Source organism: Aquarana catesbeiana, linkage group LG11 (genome assembly GCF_042186555.1).
Source record: "Aquarana catesbeiana isolate 2022-GZ linkage group LG11, ASM4218655v1, whole genome shotgun sequence".
Lineage (NCBI taxonomy): Eukaryota > Metazoa > Chordata > Amphibia > Anura > Ranidae > Aquarana > Aquarana catesbeiana.
The window spans coordinates 261,669,629-261,692,497 of NC_133334.1; the positions used below are offsets into that span (position 1 = coordinate 261,669,629).

General features: G+C 45.5%; 2 protein-coding genes across 2 annotated transcripts in view; one reads left to right on the forward strand and one right to left on the reverse strand.

Moving 5' to 3' along the window:
* Positions 1-264: 264 nt before the first annotated feature.
* KLHL36 (kelch like family member 36) lies at positions 265-21,315 on the reverse strand. Its single transcript, XM_073605762.1, has 5 exons — positions 20,962-21,315; positions 17,821-17,898; positions 13,634-14,707; positions 11,328-11,485; positions 265-4,734 (listed from the first exon to the last, which is right to left on the reverse strand). Exons 2-5 carry the CDS (start codon positions 17,878-17,880, stop codon positions 4,179-4,181), a joined length of 1,848 nt encoding a protein of 615 aa, XP_073461863.1. The 5' UTR covers positions 17,881-17,898; positions 20,962-21,315; the 3' UTR covers positions 265-4,178.
* An 18-nt stretch (positions 21,316-21,333) lies between these two features.
* The window catches only part of COTL1 (coactosin like F-actin binding protein 1), a 51,333-nt gene continuing 49,797 nt past the window's right edge, over positions 21,334-22,869 (forward strand). Inside the window, exon 1 of the mRNA XM_073605763.1 lies at positions 21,334-21,677. Within this exon, the coding sequence (XP_073461864.1) occupies positions 21,601-21,677 (77 nt within the window). The 5' untranslated portion in view covers positions 21,334-21,600. The remainder of the gene's footprint in view (positions 21,678-22,869) is intronic.

Sequence of the window (22,869 nt, forward strand, 5' to 3'; positions counted from 1 at the left end):
TTCATATTTTGAGGTTTGTAAAATGATTTGTAGCGCAGCACTTTGTATACTTACATATTTTTTGTTACCAATATCTCACTTATGTGTTTGCAGCTTAGACACTATATTAGTTGACACTATGCGCAGTATTTTTCCCTTTTTTTCCCCCCTTCTTTTTGCATTTCTTTACCGACCAATTTCATTATTAATTTCATTTCTTGATTACTGTAAATAATTTTATTTTATATGGAAGGAGAGTGTTAAAAATATGATCTGCTATGACTGCCAAATAGGCTAAATATTCCATATTCCTTTTTTTTTTGTTTACAATTTTTATGTACAATTTACTGACCATGACATTTACCAGGGGTTCCCTAAAAATAATTTTTAAAATCCCTCCATGGTAACAAAGACTGAGAAAGGCTGGGTAAAAGGGTAATCCAATTTACTTACGTAACTACTGCATTTTTTTAGCTTGAACAGCGATGTACCCTGATGAAGAGAGTGCAAGACTCCCAAAACGTTTTGGGTTCCGGTGCTTCATTTAGGTGTGGAGACAAAAGGAACAAGAGAAGCGCCTCTAAGTGTAGACTGTTACATAACCTAAGGTTATGAAAAAACTGCACAGGATTAAACACCTCAAAGGTACAATCATAGATCAAAATGGCTAAGAGATAGTTGAAGGTTTAGGAGAACAGTAATATAAAAAATTAAATCTGTCCATACACCAGGGCTAGCTTTTCTGAGGAGCAGAAGCTGACTCTGAAGATGTGGAGACAAAAGGAACAAGAGAAGCGCCTCTGAGTGTAGACTTACATGGTTAAATAAATTCACAGGTAGAACAACTCACATGATATAAGAAACTATAAGACTTAGCGATTACGAAATCCTCATTGAAAGTTGCCACTGCACAGTTGATGGAGTTGGCGGAAAGTCAATGCTCACCTGCTGGGGTGCACAAACTTGAGAAAGAAGAGCACTTGCTGGTCCAGGTAGGCTCAGAAACTCATCGAATCTTCTCCCCAGTCGACGGTTCCACGGAGCGTTCCAGCCCTCGACTCCAGTGACAGGCGGTCCCGGACAGCTTCCTTGTCCACGCCAGTGGCTGGGCATTGGCTTTCCTCCAACTCTATCCACCGTGCAGTGGTGACTTTCAATGGGGGTTTCATAATCGATGAGCCTTTAAAGTAGAACTATAGGCAAAACGATTTTTTTTTTTTCATTTTGGATAGAGTAAGAGAGTGTTATAACCCCTGTCAGATTTTTTTTCGCCACCTGTGTCCGGTTGCAGAGATTTCCCTTCACTTCCTGTCCCATAGCCAAACAGGAAGTGAGAGGAAATCCATGCAGATTAGGAGAATTATTTGGGGACCCCCAGGTCATCAGAACTAGGGTCCCCTTCGGAAGATATCCCCACTATTATTTTTCTGGGGACAGCCCAAAATGTGGGTTTTTCTTTTACTTTCAATGATAATGGTAAACAGGACAAGCAGAGAGGGCAAATCTCCTTAATAGGGGCACAGACAGCAATAAAAAATGTCAGATGTTCTAATCCCTCTCCACTCTTTCCAAAACTAACAAGAAAAGTTTTGCCTTTAGTTATACTTTAAAGGGTAAGTTCACCTTTATAGAAAATTTGTAAGGTGAACTTACACTACATAGGTGGCATTCTAAATGGCCGGCGCCATCACATGGACCGCCTAGCCCGTCCTGTCAGGGCTGGAGAAGAGGAGAGAAAGCCGTGGGGATTTCAAATCCCTGGACCGGTTAAACAGCGACCTGATGTGTCACAGTGGATGATCGTGGGACTCCAGGTCAGCGGGACCGGGGGGGGATGGGGAGGGGGTCCAGTGTAAGTTCACCTTCTACTTGTGAATTTATCATTCAGGCCAATTCTGACAATTCACTCCTACATTGCTAGAAAATTACTTAGAAGTTACAACCACCAAACATTATATATATATATTTTTTAGCAGAGGCCCAATAGAATAAAATGGTGGGTGTTGCAATTTTTTATGTCACACGGTATTTGCACAGCGGTTTTACAAATGCAATTTTTATTAAAAAAAAAAAAAAACCCTTTCACGAATTGAAAAAAACAAAACACCATTTTATTTCTACAATGTGAAAGATGATGTTACACCGAGTAAATAGATACCTAACATGTCACGCTTTAAAATTGCATCTGCCCGTGGAATGGCGGCAAACTACGTTGCTTAAAATTCTCCATAGGTGACGCTTTAAACACCCTTACAGGTTACCAGTTTAGAGTTGCACAGGCGGTCTGGTCCTAGAATTATTGCTCTCACTCTGACGTTTGCCATAATACCTCACGTGTGTGGTGCGATCACCGTTTACATGCGTGCGGAAGTAACGTATGTGTTCGCATTTGCGTGTAAGCATGTTTTTTTTTTTGGGGGGGGGGATTAACTATATTGCTCTCACAAGGGATGAATAACATCCCTTGTGACAGCATGGGCCATAGCAGGTCCTCTTTATGGAGAGATCTGGGGTCTATTAGACCCCAAATCTCTCCTCTAACCTCCCATGCAGCTGATCAGACACAGATCGGTCTGATCGGCTGCTTTCCTGGCCACTGGTGGCCAGGTAAACAAAGAGGCAGAACCAGAAGTGACAAACTACTCGTTGCTCACATTTTCCGGGTTACAGAAACAGGGGAACAATGTCAGTTCCTCTCTCTCTGTTCAGGGCAGCAATCGTCACCGGGCGCATCGCTCCTGGGCACAGCGATGGGATGGTAGAGCCCAGGAACGGCAGTGGCCACTGCGGGAGGGGGGTGTGACCCCCTTCTGCCACCTGCAGAAGTGATCAAGTAATTAATCACTTCTGCCTTACAGCGAAACGCCGGCTGAAAAGATACATACCGGGATGATGCCTGTAGGTTCAGGTAGCATCCCGGTATAACCACTGAAACCCGAGGACGTCCTACGGGCAGCAAGTGGTTAAAGAGTAACTCCACTTTTGTTGAAAAAAAAAACCCATTCCCCTCTGGGTGATATATGTACATTGCAAGGATTTTAACAAACTTTGTTGCAGATTGCTACCTTTTGTTGTTCTGAAGAAATCCCTGTGTGTTTGTCTGTGTCCATGTGGTAAGTAAATCTAATGAGGGTGGTTTCATAATTATCAACTGCGGGGCTCTAATGAGGACAATTGCTGGGCCTGCATCCCTTTAGATGTGATTTCCTATTGGGAGTATCCAACAAAAATGAAATTTTTATTGCAGGGGATGCCTGAAATCTAATTTGTATCTTAGTGTAGACTTGTGGGAAAATCAGTGAGCCAATCCCACAAGCAGGAAATTACATATCTGGGGGGGGGGGGGGTGTTCTGAACACATTCTTTGTACAGAACACCTCCAGGTAGCCATATTGCATTTTATAGAAAATTACAGAACTGCAGATTGAAAATGAAAGGCAATTTTTAATAACATTCAATTACAATATGACTTGCAATTGTATACGCTATATTATTATTTTTTTTATTTGCTGTTTTTTTCCTCCCACAAAACTGGAGTTACCCTTTAACTGTGTAACCATCTACACTTCGAGGCACTTCTCTTGTTCCTTTTATCTCCATAACTTCAGAGTCAGCTTTCTGCACCTGAGGAAAGCTAGCCCTGGTGTATGGACTGACTGTAACACTTATATTACGGTTCTCCTGAACCTTGGACTATCTCTTAGCCATTTTGACCTATTGATTGTACCTTTGAGGTGTTTAATCCTGTGTGCCTATTGTCTTGTTTTTTTCGTAACCTTAGGCCACACAAGTCTTCAGCATTATTAATGGTCATTTGGAGACTGTGGGAGCTCCACTGTTCATAAGGTTGAGCACACGTGGTCCTTCTTTCTTTATCTTCACAATACTTATTTCTTTTTATGTGACAGGGCCATAGATCTCTCAGAATGATTGAAGCCAAACAACGCAGTGAAAGTTCCTATCTTATATTGCCCTGTATTAGTTCCTAATCTACAGATAATTGCCCTAGTAAGGGGTAAAAAGAGCCTCGGCACTGAGGAATCAGTGACATCACCGGCGCCAAAAAGAAAAAAAAAAAACAAGGAGGCAACGGCCAACTTCTCCAGTGGACAAAATGACAAAATGACTGTCTACATGACTGCCACACACATGGAATGGTCAGTCTTTGTAATGGGTTCATCGTCCTCGCTAGCCTCCCCTCACCATCCTCTATCGGAGTGCCTTTTCATCTTGCTTTTTTTATTCCTGTCGTCGCCTCTGTTTTTCATCACGCAAACGCAAGCAGAGACGCCGGCCACGGTCTTGGGAAGGTCGGGCCCTTTCACCCATTTTTTCCTGTCCTTGTCGTAGACCTGAACCATTCTGGAGAATGTGGTGTTCTCCCAGCTGTAGCCACCCAGGATGTAAATTTTGCCATCCAGGACCGCCACTCCGGATTCGCTGTTAGGCTGAAGAAGGGGAGCGATGCGCACCCACTGGTCACACTGGGGACTGTAGCACTCCACGCTGTGGATGTCAAAGCGCTCCATGGAGTTCTGGTTGTCATCGCTTCCCCCTATGGCATATATGCATTCGTCCAGAGTGCACATGCTGTGCCAGCCCCGGGCGGTGATCATGGGTCTCCGCTCCTCCCAGACGTCTGCCCGGGGATCATAACACAGCAGGTTCTTCCTGTAGGGGCCAATCTGGTAGTCGTGTCCTCCGGATATGTAGATGAAGTCTTTGTGGACGGTGCCTGCATGGCCGTACGTGAATCTGAAATATGAAAGAGACATGGCAACATTGTAACAAACTCCATATATTAGACCTTTTCCTGTTTATTGCCCATGGCAGAACCTACTGCCACTCCCTGTTTATTGCCCATAGTCAGACATCTGCTTGCCCACAGTTCCCGCCAGTTGACAGCCGGTATTTGACCCTCCCCTTCCTGACCACGACCAGCAGTTGGAGGTAGACAGAAGTCATCAGCAGAAGGACCCAAAAGGTCTTATTAGGACACCAGTGGGAAGGATGTTACTTTTGAACTTCTAGATCTGTAAAATGAGGAAGGGTAAGAAACTCTCTCAGACGATAAAAACTTGACAGAACTGTTAACTCTTCCCAAGTCTCTTCAAAACTCAAAGAATATGTTACCCAACATTTCCTATTCCTGATATGTGCCTGTTGTACCATGTAGTTGTCTTAAAAAGTATCCTGTTCTCTCTCTATTGCTTTCTCTGTATGAAATTCCTGGAGTGTCTTAAACACTCACAAACAGTATGGCTATTCTTTGGATCTTTTGAGGAGCCTCAGCCCCTGTGTCCGCCCCCCAGACCTTTTCTGACACATTTGGTTTTCTGCCATACTGTTTGTAAGTGTTGTAAAAAGTGTTTGTAAAAAGGATATTTCTGTATGTATAATAAAGTGACATGGATCTTTTTATATTTAGCAGCATATGATACTTTGTAATGTCGTTCTGAGGAAGCTACACAAACGCGTTGACCAGCAGATAAAATACACATACCTCCATCTTTTGAAATTGGAGCATATATATAGTAGTAGGAGGTGTATGTATAGTGGTCCCAGTTGGAATCCATGTATCATATTGCAGTAATATTGTTTTTAATGAACTATTTACGCATGTGCGTGATTTATATATATCTGTATAATAAAGATTAGATATTTTTTTTATGAATTGGACTCTGTCTCGTGTGGGTGCCAGTAAAGTACATTAGCAGCAGGGTAGTTAGCCTTGTAAAGGGAGGAAACGCTGGGGGTCGACTGGATTCCTAAATATGAGAGGGACGTCGGCTGCCACTGAAATGGGTATTGAGACTGAATACTCTGTAGTATCGGGATTGGTAGATTGATGTTCATTGCTTCTGATTTGTCATGGTTAACTATGAAGCCAGAAACTCTCCCAAAGCGGTCCAGAAGGGAAAGCAAGTTTGGCAGAGTAGTGTGGGGTGAAGTGATGAACAACAAATCATCAGCGAATAGAGCACACTTATGGCTCCTCCCCCCACTCTCTATCCCCAAAATGTCTGGGTTCTGCCGTATCGCTATTGCGAGAGTTTCGATGGTTATGACGCACAATATAGGAGATAGTGGGCATCCCTGTCGAGTGCCCGACGAGATGGGTATCGGATCCGATTTGTGTCCCCTAAGAACTATCTGAGCTGTGGGTGAGCTATATAATGAGTGCAGCGAGGCCAAGAACTTGGGACTGAATTTCCACCTCGACAGCACCCGGAAAAGGAAAGACCAGGAGAGGGAGTCAAAGGCTCTACGGATGTCAAGGGACAGCAGCATCCCAGACATTCGCTCCGCCATCCAAAGAGGAATGTAGTATGGAAATAAGGTTAATTGCTCTGCGTACCTGGTCGGCAGCCTGTCTGTGCGGCAGAAAACTTACCTGGTCAGAGTGTATATAGCTAGCTAAAATGACAACAGCCCATTCCCCAGAATTTTTGTAAATAGTTTCAAATCAGTATTAATTAAGGAAGTTGGGCGGTAGTTAGCCACGTCGTGGTCTTTGTGGGGCTTAGGAATTAGGGTAATGAATGCTCTATTAGAGTCCATGTCTATTGGGTCGCCCTTTTGGATGGCTTTAAAGAATAACGCTAAGGACGGGGCCATGGGTAGCGGTTTTTAATGGTAATCTTGTTTAACTCCCTGTAATCTACACAGGGTCTAAGAGTAAGGTCCTTCTTTTCAACAAAGAAGATTCGTGCTCCTGCAGGGGAAGAGGATGGATGGATAAATCCTTTTTCCAGATTTTCATCTATGTAAAGACGTAAAGCCTTCGGTTCTTTTTCAGATAATGGAAAAATCTGACCAAATGGAATTTCTGCCCCTGGAAGCAGTTCTATAGGGCAATCATAGGTTCGATGGGGTGGCAACACATCGGCTTTCTTCCTATTGAACGTGTCCAGGAAGTCATGATAGCTGGTAGCTACATACTGACTGCTGTCTGAAACTGGCTGCACAGTCAGGCAACTGGGAGCGTCCATGGGTTCAGAACAAAACAGTGTTGCTGGCAGTAAACTGAAGAGAACATGATCTCCCATTTAGACCAGTCAACCTTGGGATTATGGGCCCGCAACCAGGGAATACCCAGTATCACCGGAAACATGGGGAATTAGAGGACATCAAAACACAAGAACTCTTGATGTCCAGAGTCAGTAATTGTTAGAATTGGTTCAGTCTCTTGAGTGATTGGCCCAGACTCGGGAATGGTGCCATCTGCCAGGTGAATGGTAAGACTCAGTCTCTTAGGTCTCAGTGGAATCTGTAATTTCTTGGCTAATGTGAGATCCAGAAAACTGCAGGCACCTGATTTAGCTATGGCTCGGAACTTGACTTTCCCTTCCGCCACCTGCAACAAGATAGGCAGAATGATATGAGCAGGAGAGGATCCAGCGACAGAGGCATATGTGACACGAGAGGACAGGAACTTACTGGGTCTCACAAGGCAGTTTCAAAGAAAATGTCCAGTACCCGCCACAGTACAGTCAAAGGTTGGCTTGCTGGCGTTGCATCCTTTCTTCAGGGGTCAGAGTAGACCGCATCAGGCCTATCTGCATGGGTTCTCCCTTAGAAGATGCTGTAGTGGAGATGGGTGTAGCCATGGTTACTGGAGGTGCTCTGGGCATTACCCAAGTGGGTCTATGAGATTGAGTCAGTTTAGACCGCCTCTCCCGTAATCAGCGGTCAAGCTGTATGGCCAGCTGTATAAGACGTTCAAGGGTGGCAGGAGTTTCCACACGGGCGAGTTAATCTTTGAGTGCCTCGGATAAACCAAGCCGGAACTGGTACTTGAGTGCAGCTTCATTCCAGCCAGTATCTGCTGACCATTTGCGGAACTCGACCGTATACTCTCCATGGGCCAGCGCCCTTGTTGAAGTGTGTGCAGGGCTGCCTCAGCCATAGCCATTTGCTGGGGGTCATCATAAAGCTGTGATATGGCTTCAAAGAAGGCTGTGACTGAGTCAAGGCCCGCGTTCTTTTGCTCCATAAAATGATGGGCCCAAGATTGTGTTTCATCTGTAAGCAAGGAGATAATGAAACCGACTAACGATTTCAAGGGAGAAAGTCCGTGGTTGCAGAGCCATGTATAACTGACATGCGTTTTTGAAAGCTCTGAATTTTTTTCGGTCCCCGGAGAAACGTTCTGGTATGGGAACCCTTGGTTCGGGTGGAGGCATCACTACTGTGGGTGTGACAGTGGTGCATTCAGAGACAGCGGAAGCTGGAGCAGAGGCCTCATGTACTGGGTTCTCGTCAGCAGGAGAGTACGTAGAGGGTATGCTCAGCAGACGACCTTCCAGCTGAAAATAACCTTCTTTTAGGTTATTTACGGCTTGTGTGAGGGCTGCGACTTGTTGGCACAACAACGGCGCCTCGTTCTAAGGTAAGTATTTTATAATGAGCTAGTACACTAGCTCATTATGTCTTTTCCCTTACAGGTGTAGAAAAAAATAAAGTCAGCGGGTTTACTACCACTTTAAGTGCAAATGTCAGTGTAGCACCCTGGAGTTTAGGCAGGGTTGTTCCAAAATGTACTTGCCAGGAATAGTCATCTTGGGTAATTGTTAGAGATCAATTGATTTCTCCCTAAGTCTGGCTTTGTTGCACTTTTCTCTTCTACCACTAGGTGGCCGGGTACCTGGTGGTACTAGGTATAGGGTAGAAGGGCATGCAAGGTCAGATTATGGGTATGTGGGGTGTCTCAGCCAATGGGCAGGGGTTTTCTTGGATCCCTTGGCCTGCTGGGAGAGCCTATATATTCAGGGGGAGTCAGGTGATCTATGTTCTGTGCCACCTGGATGGCTGTCTGGGTGGACGTGTGTTGTATTGCCTGGGCTGCTAGGCCGGAGTTTGGGCCTATCCTGGGCACATCTGACTGTTTGGCTGTCTGAGATCCTATCCAGAAGCAAGAGAGCAGCGCAGGATTGAGATTGTGGCTTGCAGTCCAACCAGAAGTGATGGTTCTGCCGGCCAGAGAACCTGTCGTGGTCGAAGGTAGTGGGGAAGCTGTCACCCCTAAGGGAAAAACCACCTTGTTACTGGGGACCACAGTGAGTAGCTGAAGCAAGTACTGGAGCAGTATTCTCACCAACCAGGGATGGTGGAGAATTGGGAAACTTCAGCCAGCGGAGGTGACGCTTGCAGAGCAGCCTTGTGTGTCAAGCCAGGGACCGAGTAGGCCAGTGGGGTGAAGCTTGAGAAGTATCTGGAGTGCCAAGCTAAGGACCCCGCAGAGAAGCAGGGGTGACACTTGAGGAAGATACCACGTGAAGATTGGAGGAGCTCGAGGGATTCAGTGGCAGTGAATCATCTAGACTAGTGAGAGAGACTGGGAGCTCAGTGGGCTAAAGAGCTACAAGAAGTAATTGTAGTGGAAGTGAAAGAACTGTTACACTGTTAGGAACTGTTAAATACTGTTGCCATAGGAGACAGCATTCCTACACATGCAGATGTGGCATCTTGCTGGATGCCTTTCCCTGCATGGCTGTCCCCCTATTGAAGTCTCGGAGTCTGCCAATTAATCTTGTAACCAGGGTGTCCTGGCCCTAACCCACTTTCAGAAAGTTCTGTTAAGAGAAATAAAATCTCTTTTGCATTGAAGAAGTGTCTGGCGCCCAAAGACTTTAACTACCTTGCACCCACTATGCCTCACAAGCCACCATATTCAGAAGGATGTCAGCTATATCTGGCCCTGGAGGTTCTTATTAGATCGAAGGAGGCCTGGGACCTTGCTACATCAGTATTTAGGCTACAAACAAGTACAATATGCAATTAGCAATGTGATTTAAGGTAGATATTAACGCAAAAAACATATTTCTTATCTTATTTTATTTTCGATATAGTGAGTAAGTAGCTCAGGGACAGAACTCAGGAGAGCAAGAAATTAGAATGGGTGGCGCACACACATAAAATTGACTCTCACAGTGACACTGACAGCAGTTTGCAGCAGCACAGGTCACAGACATGTTCCCCCCGGAGTCACAGTGACAGTCTCTCTCCACACCAGGTGGTCCCTTCAGTCCACTCCAGTCCAAACAGCACTGACAGTCCCGCTCCCGGCTTGTCTTGCTCCCGTCCCGTAGACCCGCACACAAGGCTCCGGCCGCTCGGCTCAGCTCACTTGCACCATAACATCACATGACACATTCAGGCACCGCCGGTGCCACCTGAACGCACTGCAGCAGACACTTGGATGGTCTTGGCCAGCTCTGGAACTGTGCAGTTCCAAGCCGAGAGTCACAGCCATATTTTTTACTGCCAACTTTCTCCTGTCACTGGCATTTACTGGCAGGAGAAAAGTGCCCGGTTTTTACTGGCTGGCAGTAAAAATGCTGACGTTTGGCAACGCTGGTGCTGATTACTGAATGCACTGGGTTTAATGTTGGTACTTAGATTGCACCATAATAGCAGTGTAACAGGGAAAAGGCTCCATCCCCATGATGCCCCTTGGGCCTGATTAGGTATCACAAGTCCAGGGCTCTAGGCTTGTGATAGCATCTTGCTTCCTGGTTCCCTACCCTGCCTTGCCTCGCTGTTCCTGCCCTCCTTGCCTGGTTATTGAATTGTCCTGTCACTGAACCCTGCCTGGAATACGGACTACTCTTACAGACTGCTGTCTGCCTCTGATCTCAAACTGTTCCTGGATTCTGCTCTTCTGCTGCCTGCTCTGACTTCGGGCTGTTTTTGGATTACGCTGTGCCATTGCCTGCCTCTGACCTCAGACTGTTCCTGGATTATGCTTCTCTGTTTACCCTAAGGCAGTGGTCTCTAAACTGCGACCCTTTGCTTGCCTTTATCTGGCCCTCGGGCCCCATTACTCCCATTGGTACCAGCAATGGGGCACTATCCCTCCCAGTGACACCAACCATGGGGAACTATTCCTCCCAAAGACACCAACGGTGGGGCACTATACCTCCAATACCAATGACAGGGCACTATTCCCACTCCTACTGACCAGAGGTGCTATGTCTTTTCTCACTGTGCAGAAAGTCAGAAGCATTGTTTACTCCCACTGACGCTGGGCATTTAATACTTTTGGGGCACCACAGTCCGGCCCCCATAAATGCCTGAAGGACAAAAATCTGGCCCTTTGTTTAGAAAGTTTGGAGACCTCTGCCCTAAGGGAATGGGGGCTGCTAAAGGGGTTCAAACTTACAATCAAAAGCTGACCTTAGCAGTTGGGCAAGCGTTACAGGCCAGATATGGTCTTTGTATATTAGAAAGCAGGCAGAGATAGTCCACCAGGACTACACCTATACAAACTGATTCAGTGCACCCCAACCCCACTACCATTTTATAATCATTGACTAGGCCCTTTGCAAGCATCAACTGTGGTTCACCTGGGGAGCTCCGACACGTAGGTCCAGGCATCCATTCGAGGGCAGTAGATTTCCACCGAAGACATGGCCCCGTTTTCATTCCTCCCACCCACCGCGACCAGCTTATCACTCATCGAGGCCAGGTAGAAGTCCACTCGAGGTTGGTTCATGGCAGCCACCTAACAGCATGAGACCAATAAAATGTGTTACTTTAGATCAGCGTAAGCAATTGATTCATCTGCAAATTCTTGATTTTTTTTTTACATTAGTCAAATGGTTTGGATGTCTTTACCATCGTGGGGGGTCTGCAAGGAACATTTTTCCTTTTTTTTTTTTTTTTTTTTTTTAATTCTCCGCATTTATTTGTTGTGTGTACACATTCCATGGATTTCAGCTGACTCATGGCTGACATTGGAGACTCAGACCTCCCCAGATTTATTTGCTCAGGATGAGTCACTTTCAGTGCCATGACCCGGGCTGTGACATATATTGCAGATAGACACTATGCTGAAAAGAAAACTCCAAACTAAACTCCTAAACTCGCCTGACGCTAATACCAAGACAATGCTTTAAAGCTAATAGATTTATACGTTAATGCACACAGTCTTCTGACAACACCCCCCCCCCCCACAGCTCCTTTTATACGGGAGACCTATAGACTCTGTGTCACTGCCCCGCCCCCACCTGCTTTTTTGGCCTTTCTCCTCACCACTGTGAGCTCTTCCTGTAAGCCCCTCTCCCCCACCCGCCATCAGCTTACAGAGCAGCCAGTCCCACTGCAAGCCTGATTTGCACTTGAATTAAAAGGATTTTATGACCATCAGTAGACTACAGAAGTAATCTAAAGCTGTTAAAGGCCAACTCCATCCAAAATGTTTTCCTTTACTTTTGTTTGAAGGTGGAGAGGGAAGGAGTTTTTATTGTAGTCTGTTTTCCTATTGCTGATAATCACTGCTGTACAGCAGAAATATCCAAACTTTCTGGAACTATGTGTGTCCCCGTTGGAGAGCTTTCTTGTGACCTTCTGTCCTGAGAGTCCCAGCACACAGGAACATCTACTCTACCTGCAGCAACTACATCAACTATAAGTTCATTGTTGGCACCTAGGAGGTCCATCAGACTGATGGAGGAGGAGGTCAGCTCTCATACACAGAAATGAAAGGCAGGGAGAGAGGGGGAGAGACTCTGAGCACACAGCAGGGTGATGGAGGCACAGCCAAAGCTCAGTTGGCTGTAATTCTCCTGTGGATCACAGGAGTGCAGTTCGTTCTGCATTTCTGTGACCCGTTTTTTAGCAGACAGGGGGCTGAAGTCCGCTGTCTGCTGAGGTTACAGAGCCAGTCCAGGCTCGGGCACGATCATGACAATGGAGTCGGGATCCGCCCACATACCTGGACCGGCACATGGCTCAGGCTCTCAGCAAGCCACTAAGAGCCTAAGCCAGTTCTTTAATATGTTAATTTCCTATGATCATCAGCTCCATCTAGTGGCAATAATATACATAATTTACTAGATTACTTAAAACAGAAGTCCAGCCTGAGCTCGTTTGGCTGTACTTCTCCCATGGATCACAGGAGTGCAATTCATTTTGCACTCATGTGACCCGTTTTCAGCAGAGAGCGAACTGAAGTCCGCTCTCTGCTGATGTCACCAATGTCAGTCCAGGCACTGCGTCATCCATGTAGTCTGGACTGACACCCACGAACCGCTGAGAGCCTGAGACGGCCACTTCACCCCTCTGCACAGCTCAACGCTCCAATGAGCGAGGAGGGAGAAGAGCTGAGAGCTATGACTGACAGTCTACAGCTCTCTGCTCACGAAGCCCTGAAAACCCAGTGATCCTCGGTGTTTGATCGCTCGGTTCTCAGTGCAGAGGCGCCGGGCGACATAAATGGGGAAAAAGTATGGTAGGTAAGTATGAATGGGGAAAAAAAAATCCTTTACTTCTCTTTTAAGTCAGGAAAGTATCACATTATGGCTATCAAATGGAGCTGATGGCCATAGAAAATCAATATACTAACTAAATACAGTCATAATTAGTTATGTCTGGGTGAATGCTTGTGACTGTTGTGCAATGATTTTTTTTTTAAAAGAGACTCTTAAGTATACTGTGCTTGTGTTGAAATTATAATTTCCTAATAGTTTTTCTCTGAGAAAAAAAAAATTTGCTAGGGACCAGTCTGCTGCCTTCCTAAAACCTGTGATGGAGATATTGGATATCATATTATGGAATTCAATATCTCCATCACAAACCTTGCTGCCCAAAACATGGCCTATCTTGCCAGAAAACCCCCTATCTTTGGTCACCACCAACAAAATCATCTCACCTGGATCCATTGACCACAGCGAGGATCAAATCTGTAGAGAATGTTGGAGGCTGCGTCACCGCCATCATCGATTGAGAAGCTCCCACCAGCGACATAGATGAAGTCACCCAGGGCCGTGACACAATGGTGGCTCCTTCTTGCCGGCAGTCGAGTCTCTGAGAGCCACTGTTCCTTCTGAAGGTCAAGGCTGTAAACATCATCGCTGAGCTCGAGGCAGTGTTCAGAGACTTCCCCACCTATGAAGAGCAGCCTTTCTGTTCCACTACGAAGAGAGCTGCGGATGTTCTGGAGGAGCGGCTGGGCAGCCACATTGGAATGGTAATAGATGGCTTCATCCACCAGGCCCTCGCAGCTGGCGTTTTTTGGCAGGAGCGATGACATGGCAGGTTTCACCCGTTGCACAAGGTCACTCTTGGAGATGAGTGAGAATCGGATGTTCTGCAGGATCTGATAGGCTTGGCCCTCTCGATCGGGGTTGTGGGTCAGCCACTGAAGAGCGGACTGTAGAAGTTCATGTTCGCTGACGTGCTGAACCCGGTTGCTTGCAAGGTACTGGCACAGCTTCTGGACACTGACGTTCTGCAAGTAGTCATTGGTGAAAGCCATACTGCTGTAATTGTTCAAGATGAAAGAGTCGATGTAAGACCCAAGCCGATCCAGACTGTAAATGGAGGCCATCTCCTGTAGATAGAGGTAATTGTCCTCGCTGACCTCGCTCTCCAGATATTCGCAGCAGAAATCCACCACTTTCCAGACTTGAAGGAGATGGGCCGTCTCAAGAATGTAGTCAATGTTGCCGCCATCTAAAGTCAAGTCGCTGCTGTACAGGAAGTCGACGACAGCTTTGAGGCCAATGTAGGAGGCCCCGACCAGCTCCACCTCGGTCTGGTGGGCTTCCTTCATGCCAATGATGAACATGGAGTTGAAGTAGTCGCTACATGCGGACAGAACATTTCTGTGGGCTGGGACTCTTTGGTCGTCGGCCACCAGGATGACATCACAGAACAGTCCCTTTTGCCTTTGCTCATCCAGGCTGTGAAGGATTTTGCTGGAGTTGTCAGGCCACTGATACAACTGGAGGAAGAAAAGTCACCATTAGATTGTAAGCACCTTGATGGGTAGGGACTGATGTGAATGTATAATATACTGTATATGTGAAGCGCTGTGTAAATTGACAGCGCTATATAATTACCTATAATAAACAATTAAATAAATCAGTATTATAATATAACAAAAATGGAAACTGAAGTGCCACGTTGCTGTTAAAAGGTCAGGATATGACTTTATTTCAATAAAAGTCAGGGGGACAATCCAAGAAATAGCCAACGCATTTTGGAGGTCCAAAAATGACCCTTCATCAGGGATAGAAGAAAATTAAGGACATCTCTATATCCATACAATATCCATATCATCATGCTATAGGGTTCGTAGGGGGTTCTTTACGGTAAGAGCAGTAAGAATACAGATTTCTTTCCACAAGCTGTGGTTTCAGCAGGGAGCATAGATAATTTCAAAAACCTATTAGATAGGCACCTAAACAACCACAGCATACAGAGATATACAATGTAATAGTGACATAAAAGCTCACACAAACAGGTTGGACTTGATGACCTTGTGTTTTTTTTCAACTTTACCAACTATGTAACTATGTGTAACTGAAAATTGTCTGTACTGGCAACCACTTTTCCCCTTTCATCTTCTACCCTGCACTGGCACATTGAATGGGATATTGTTGCTGGGGCTGATCTGCATGGTTTTCCTTCCTCAACAACACAATATTATTAAAAGAAACCCTTCCTTTTTCATTACATGGGGAAACACAGAGGGGCGCCAGACTAAGTGCAGTATTATTAGAAATCAAATTGATTAAAAACAAGTCAAATGGCAACTCACATCTTAGCTGATAAAAAAGTGCATGTAGGCAGAGGCGGCTGGTGCTCAAAATTTTTTGGGGGGCACAAACAAACTGAAAAATTCAACTGTTAGTAATGCAGGACTGTAAATAGCAATTTATCAGGTGATTATGTATCATTACTGCTAGAATAAACTGTGTCCATCAAATGCAGCCTCACTGTGCCCATCAAATGCAGCCTCACTGTGCCCACCAATTGCAGCGTCACTGTGCCCTTCACAGTAGGACAATCACATCCACATTTCAAGTAAAATAAAATAAAACCACTATAATGTGTCCTCATCAGCATTCCCCTTTACATCAGGTGTCCCCATCAGAGGCCCCCTATTCATCAGGTGTCCTCATCAGAGTCCCCATATACATCAGGCGTACCCCCTTTTCATCAGGTATCCCCATTATCAGAGTCCTCGTTTACATCAGGCATCCTCATCAGAGTCCCCGTTCATCAGAGTCCCCCTTAAAATCAGGTATCCCCATCATAAGAGTCCTCCTTTACATCAGGCATCCCCATCAGAGTCCTGCTTTACATCAGGTATCCCCATCAGAGCCCTCCTTTACATCAGGCGTCCCCATCATCAGAGTCCTCCTTTACATCAGGCGTCCCCATCATCAGAGTCCTCCTTTACATCAGGCATCCCCATCATCAGAGTCCTCCTTTACATCAGGCGTCCCCATCATCAGAGTCCTCCTTTACATCAGGCATCCCCATCATCAGAGTCCTCCTTTACATCAGGCATCCCCATCATCAGAGCCCTCCTTTACATCAGGCGTCCCCATCATCAGAGCCCTCCTTTACATCAGGCATCCCCATCATCAGAGTCCTCCTTTACATCAGGCATCCCCATCATCAGAGCCCTCCTTTACATCAGGCATCCCCATCATCAGAGCCCTCCTTTACATCAGGCGTCCCCATCAGGGCATTCATTCATTTCATTGGCCAGAATATTAATTTATTCTGGCCATTGAAATTAACGCTCTTAAATGTTTTACGCACCTAGTATTGACACATGATTACACGTGTTTAGCAATGGCAGGCATTTTTTAGTAGTAAAACGCTCCTATTAGAACGTGCTGGCTCTTGTTTTTTTTTTTTCTGCCTTCAAATGACACAATATTAACCCCCAGAACTGGTGTCAATGGAAGCAATAATAACCCCCAGCACTGGTGTCAATGGATGCAATAATAACCCCCAGTACTGGTGTCGGTGGATGCAGTAATAACCTCCAGCACTGGTTTTCGGTGGATGCAGTAAAAAACCCCAGTACTGGTGTCAGTGGATGCAATAATAACCCCCAGCACTGGTGTCGGTGGAGGCAGTAATAACCCCCAGTACTGGTGTCAGTGGACACAGTAATAGCCCCAGGCACTGGTGTCAGTGGAAGCAGTAATAACCCCCTGAACTGGTTTTCGGTGGATGCAGTAATAACCCCCAGCACTGGTTTTGGTGGAAGCAGTAATAACCCCCAGCACTGGTGTCAGTGGACACAGCAATAACCCCCAGCACTGGTGTTGGTGGACGCAATAATAACACCTAGCACTGGTGTCGGTGGATGCAGTAATAACCCCCGACACTAGTTTCAGTGGACGCAGTAATAACCCCCAACACTGGTGTTGGTGGACGCAGTAATAACTCCCAGCACTGGTGTTGGTGGATGCAGTAATAACTCCCAACACTGGTTTCGGTGGACGCAGTAATAACCCCCAGCACTGGTGTCGATTGACGCAATAATAACACCCAGCATTGGTGACAGTAGATACAATAATAACCTGAAAAATGTAAGGGCTCGTTCACACGTGAGCGAGGGGAGTGGTAAAACCCTGCGGTCAAGCTGCATTCTTACTTCCCTCAACCTCTCCCTCCTTTTGCTGCAGAGGGAGTGACTGGGGGAATACACATGCTGCAGCCACTGCAAGAAATATATCCCCCTTGTTAGCACAGTCTGGCCACACCGAGCATTTTGCCCATCCACGCTGAGCCTTATTACTGAAGGGTGTGTGTTGGTATGGGCTGGTGTCCAATGATGTACATAGGTAGGTGCTTGCAGTGTAGCATGGCGCCCCCTTGTTGCAGGTCTACATTGGGCCCAACTTCTAATCTTGCAGACAGGCCCACTCTATTCTGAAAACCCCCCTGATATACACACACATAAATATGAATCCTGACTCTGGTCAGTCCAGCACTGCCACACACCAATCAGATTTTTACCACTTTCTTTATGGATAAGACAAGTTGACTTTAAGGACTCCAATATCACACAAACCGCTTATACCGTACCTTTGATGATTCACTGATCTTGTGAGGCCGCGATAACCGGCTTTGCCTGGATCCTTCCATGGTCGGTTCTATGACACCCTTTACCAAAAAGAGACAAAACCATATAAAAAAATATTTACAGAAGCTCTTTTCATCTACAGTGCCTTAAAAAAGTATTCATACCCCTTGAAATTTTCCACATATTGTCATATAACAACCAAAAACGTAAATGTATTTTATTGGGATTTTATATGATAGACCAACACAAAGTGGCACATAATTGTGAAGTGGAAGGAAAATGATAAATGGTTTTCAAATTATTTTACAAATAAATATGTGAAAAGTGTGTTGTACATTTGTATTCAGCCCCCCGGAGTCAATACTTTGTAGAACCCCCTTTTTCTGCAATTACAGCTGCAAGTCTTTTTGGGGATGTCTCTACCAGCTTTGCACATCTAGAGAGGGACATTTTTGCCCGTTCTTCTTTGCAAAATATCTCAAGCTCTGTCAGATTGGATGGAGAGCGTCTGTGAACAGCAATTTTCAAGGCTTGCCACAGATTCTCAATTGCATTTTGGTCTGGACTTTGACTGGACCATTCTAACACATGAATATGATTTGATCTAAACCATTCTATTGTAGCTCTGGCTGTATGTTTCAGGTCGTTGTCCTGCTGGAAGGTGAACCTCCGCCCCAGTCTCAAGTCTTTTGCAGACTCTAAACAGGTTTTCTAAGATTGTCCTGTATTTGGTTGCATCCATCTTCCCATCAACTCTGACCAGCTTCCCTGTCCCTGCTGAAGAAAAGCATCCCCACACAATGATGCTGCCACCACCATGTTTCACAGTGGGGATGGTGTGTTCAGGGTGATGTGCAGTGTTAGTTTTCCACCACACATAGCGTTTTGCTTTTAGGCCAAAAAGTTCAATTTTGCTCTCATCTGACCAGAACACCTTCTTCCACATGTTTGCTGTGTCCCCTACATGGCCTGTCATCAGTAGCGGCCGGTGGAATTTTTTTTTTTGGGGGGGGGCGGCAAACAGTATGCCACCCCCCCCCCTGAAGTCACACTGAAATGCGGCTTTGAAATCGTGCGGGTTCAGATGAAGTCGCACGATTTCAAAGCCGCGTTCAGTGTGAACGGGGGCTAAATGCATTGAGATGCTGCCACGTGATTGGCTGATTAGCAATTTGTGTTAACAAGCAGGTATACCTAATAAAGTGGTCGGTGAGTGGATATCATGCTATCATGCTATCATACCTCCCAACATTTTGAAATGAGAATGAGGGACACCTACTAGCAAACGTATGTAGGCACAGGACACGCCCCCTGCCACACCCCCTTAAAGGCGAATTAACAAAAAAAAAGGTTAATTAAATTCACAAATGCTTTTTTTTACCACTACCATTCCTTTTTTATTGGCTTATAAAGTTTACAAATGCAGCAATTTAGAATTTGGATGAATGATTTACATACCTCCCAACTTTTTGAGATGGGAATGAGGGACACCTATCACCAAAACTATGCAGGCATAGGACACACCCCTGGCCACTCCTCCTTAAAGGAGAATTGTACAAAAAAACAAGATTGGTTAACCGCTTCCCGACGATATACGTCGGCAGAATGGCACGGGTGGGCAAAAGGGCGTACAGGTACTTCCCCTTTAAGAAGTGGTGCTGCCCTCCACGTTCTCTGTGACTGCGGGTCCCGCGGACTCGATGTCTGCCGGGTGCCCGCAATCGTGTCACAGAGAGGTAGAACGGGAGATGCCTTTGCACACAAGGCATTTCTCTGTTCTGCTTTGTGACATGACAGAGATCACTGCTTGCTGTCATCGGGAGCGGTGATCGCTGTCATGTGAGTGGTAGCCCATCCCCCCACAGTTAGAATCACTCCCTAGGACACACTTAACCCCTTCATCGCCCCCTAGTGGTTAACCTCTTCCCTGCTAGTGTCATTTACACAGTAATCAGTGCATTTTTATAGCACTGATCACTGTATAAATGACAATGGTGCCAAAATAGTGTCAAAAGTGTCCGATGTGTCCGCCATAGTGTCGCAGTCACGATAAAAATCGCAGATAGCCGCCATTATTAATAAGAAAAAGTAATAATAATAACGCCATAAAACTATCCCCTATTTTGTAGACGCTATAAATCTTGCGCAAACCAATCAATATACACTTATTGCAATTTTTTTTTACCAAAAATATGTAGAAGAATACATACCGGCCTAAACTGAGGAAAGGAAAATATTTTTTTTTATAGATTTTGGGGGGATATTTAATATAGCAAAAAGTAAAAAATATTGCTTTTTTTTTTCAAAATTGTTGCACTTTTTTGTTTATAGCACAAAAAATAAAAACCGCAGAGGTGATCAAATACCACCAAAAGAAAGCTCTATTTGTGGGGAAGAAAGGACCTCAATTTTGTTTGGGTACAAAGTCCCACGACCGCGCGACTGTCAGTTAAAGTGACGCAGTGCCGAATCGCAAAAAGTGCTCTGCTCAGGAAGGGGGCAAATCCTTCTGGGGTTAAAGTGGGTAAACCCACAATATTCCTTTATATTGGCTTTTGGAATTTACAAATGCAACAATTTAGAAATCAGATGAAAGGTTTAGTGCTGTAAAACACTTTTTGATAGATAAAAATTGCCTATTATATACAACTATATAGATCAGACCAAAATGAGGCACAAATGAGGGAAAAGAGACAGAGGGACATTGCTCCAAAGCAGGGACAGTCCTTCAAAATCAGGGACAGTTAGGAGCTATGTGCTATATTGTGCCAAAAAAAAAAAAAAAAAAAAAAAAAAAAGGTTGCGCAATAGCATTAGTTGCAATTCCTCATCCGGCCATGAGATGTCGCCATTGACACAATATATACATTCTATTTATGTACAGTTCAGCCTTTCCTGCAGCCATTGCAGCTAATAGCCTTATCCATAAGCGACCCTGAGAAGGAGGATTGACCCCAAATAACACCCTAAACCCTCTCTGATTCCTCTCCAGCCAGATCTCTTCCTGTGGACATGCCAGGCTGTCACACTCTATTGACACTTGCTACACTGAAGAAGCACCAGCAACACAGTAACATTCTAATGATCACAATGTATCCAATGCCCAGACACAGAGACCACCCAGCAGGATGGCATCTCCCTACCTGCAAACAAGGGGGAAGGGGGCTGATCTGGCCTTGCCAGGCTCTCCAGTCTAGAAGATGATGATGATGATGGCTGATTGCTGCTCCAGCTCTTTCTGGCAATGCATTGTCAGGATGCAGCTGCAAGCTCTGGTCCTCATGTTTAATAAGCTGGGGGTGCTTGTGATGAGGGGTGGGGGGGAAATGGGGGGTCTTGCTCCCCTCATTCACTCCTTTGTGCTCATGTCACAGATTCCCAGTAATGCTTTGCAGCTCTCTCCATTGCACAGGAAGCAGATGGAACCACTGCAAGAGGGAGCTCCAAGCCAGCTGCTGCCCTCTCACAGGCTGTCATTAGCCATGCAGGCTCCTCCCACTTTTTGCAGAAGAAGCAAAAGGGAAAAAAAAAAAAAAAAATGACCTGCCCCATCTGCACTCCCAGACTGGCAGTGGAGGGGTTAAATCCCTGTAGGGCTGCAAGCTTCATTCATAGCAGAAGTGAGAAGGAGTGAGGCAGCAGCAGCTCAGTCCTCCTTAAGCACCCCTGGCACCTACCTGCCCTGAGCTGGTTAAAGGATTTAAAGCCAGGACTTTTCTGCAAAGCTGCTGTTTTCTGCCTCCTGTTCAGCCTTTTCCTGCAGCTTAACCGGTCATCACATCATGGCAACCAAGATTGACAAGGAATCCTGCCGAGAAGCTTACAATCTAGTCAGGGACGACACCAATGGCATCAGCTGGTGAGTGGTCCTGAGGTCTGGGGGGGGTCTGGGGGCACCCATTGCTTGAGTTTAGACTTTACACAGTTCCTAAATTTAGGAGTTTACTGCTGCACTGCAGTCTAGTCTGTGTCTTGGCCCAAGAGCTTGCAATATGTTAGCATGATACAGTATACATGGCCTAAAGTATAGTCATTAACTGGTAGAGAATGTGGAACTATAAGTCCCAGCATGCGCGGTCAGTCTCAGTTCAGGAGGTTATGATAATATAGAATGAGAAAGATAAGCTTCTCCTTCTATTTTTTAATTTATAGAACTCTGACATATGTACACACTGCTGGACATAGTATGATACTACTACATCAGTCTCTGCATCAGAGGAGCTTACACTCTAATGCCCCCACTGCTATTATTATTATTATACATATATATATCTCTGACACATACCACAGTGCAGTACAGATACACACCAGTCTCTGCACCAGAGGAGCTCACACTCTAATGCCCCTACCGCTATTATTATTATACATTTATATATCTCTGACATATGATGCAGTGCTGGACATATTATCATTTAACTACTTACATCGGTCTCTGCACCAGAGGAGCTAACACTCTAATGCCCCTGCCACTACTACTGTTATTATACATTTATATATCTCTGACATATACCATAGTGCTGTACAGAGGCACATCAGTCTCTGCACCAGAGGAGCTTACTCTCCAATTTCCTACTTACATCAGTCTCTGCACCAGAGGCGCTCACACTCTAATGCCCCCACAACTACTACTATGGTATTATTATACATTTATATATCTCTGACATATAGCATCGTGCTGTACAGAGACACATCAGTCTCTGCACCAGAGGAGCTCACACTCTAATGTCCCCACTACTATTATTTTATACATTGATATATCTCTGACATTTTCCGCAGTACTGTACAGATTTTTATAGCTCTGACATATACTGCAGTGCTGTAGACAAAACACTGAGCCAGTCACCTTAGTCTCTGCACCAGAGGAGCTTACATTCTAGTTTCTTACTAAGGTCACACACTATTATTGAACCACTTTCACACTGGGGCAGCGGATCTGTTGGTGGTAAAGTTCTAGCGGCGCTTTTCCATTGTTTTAGCAGTGCTTTTTGGCCGCTAGCGGGGGGTGCTTTAAACCCCCCCTAGCGGGCAAAGAAAGGGTTAAAAGCGCCCAT

Coding starts and splice junctions, on each gene's coding strand:
- KLHL36 (XM_073605762.1), bottom strand. CDS start 17,880: ATGGAAGGATCCAGGCAAAGCCGGTTATCGCGGCCTCACAAGATCAGT. Junction 14,708..17,820: donor AGATCAGTGAATCATCAAAG/GTACGGTATAAG, acceptor TTCTTCCTCCAG/TTGTATCAGTGGCCTGACAA. Junction 11,486..13,633: donor GCTGTGGTCAATGGATCCAG/GTGAGATGATTT, acceptor TCATGCTGTTAG/GTGGCTGCCATGAACCAACC.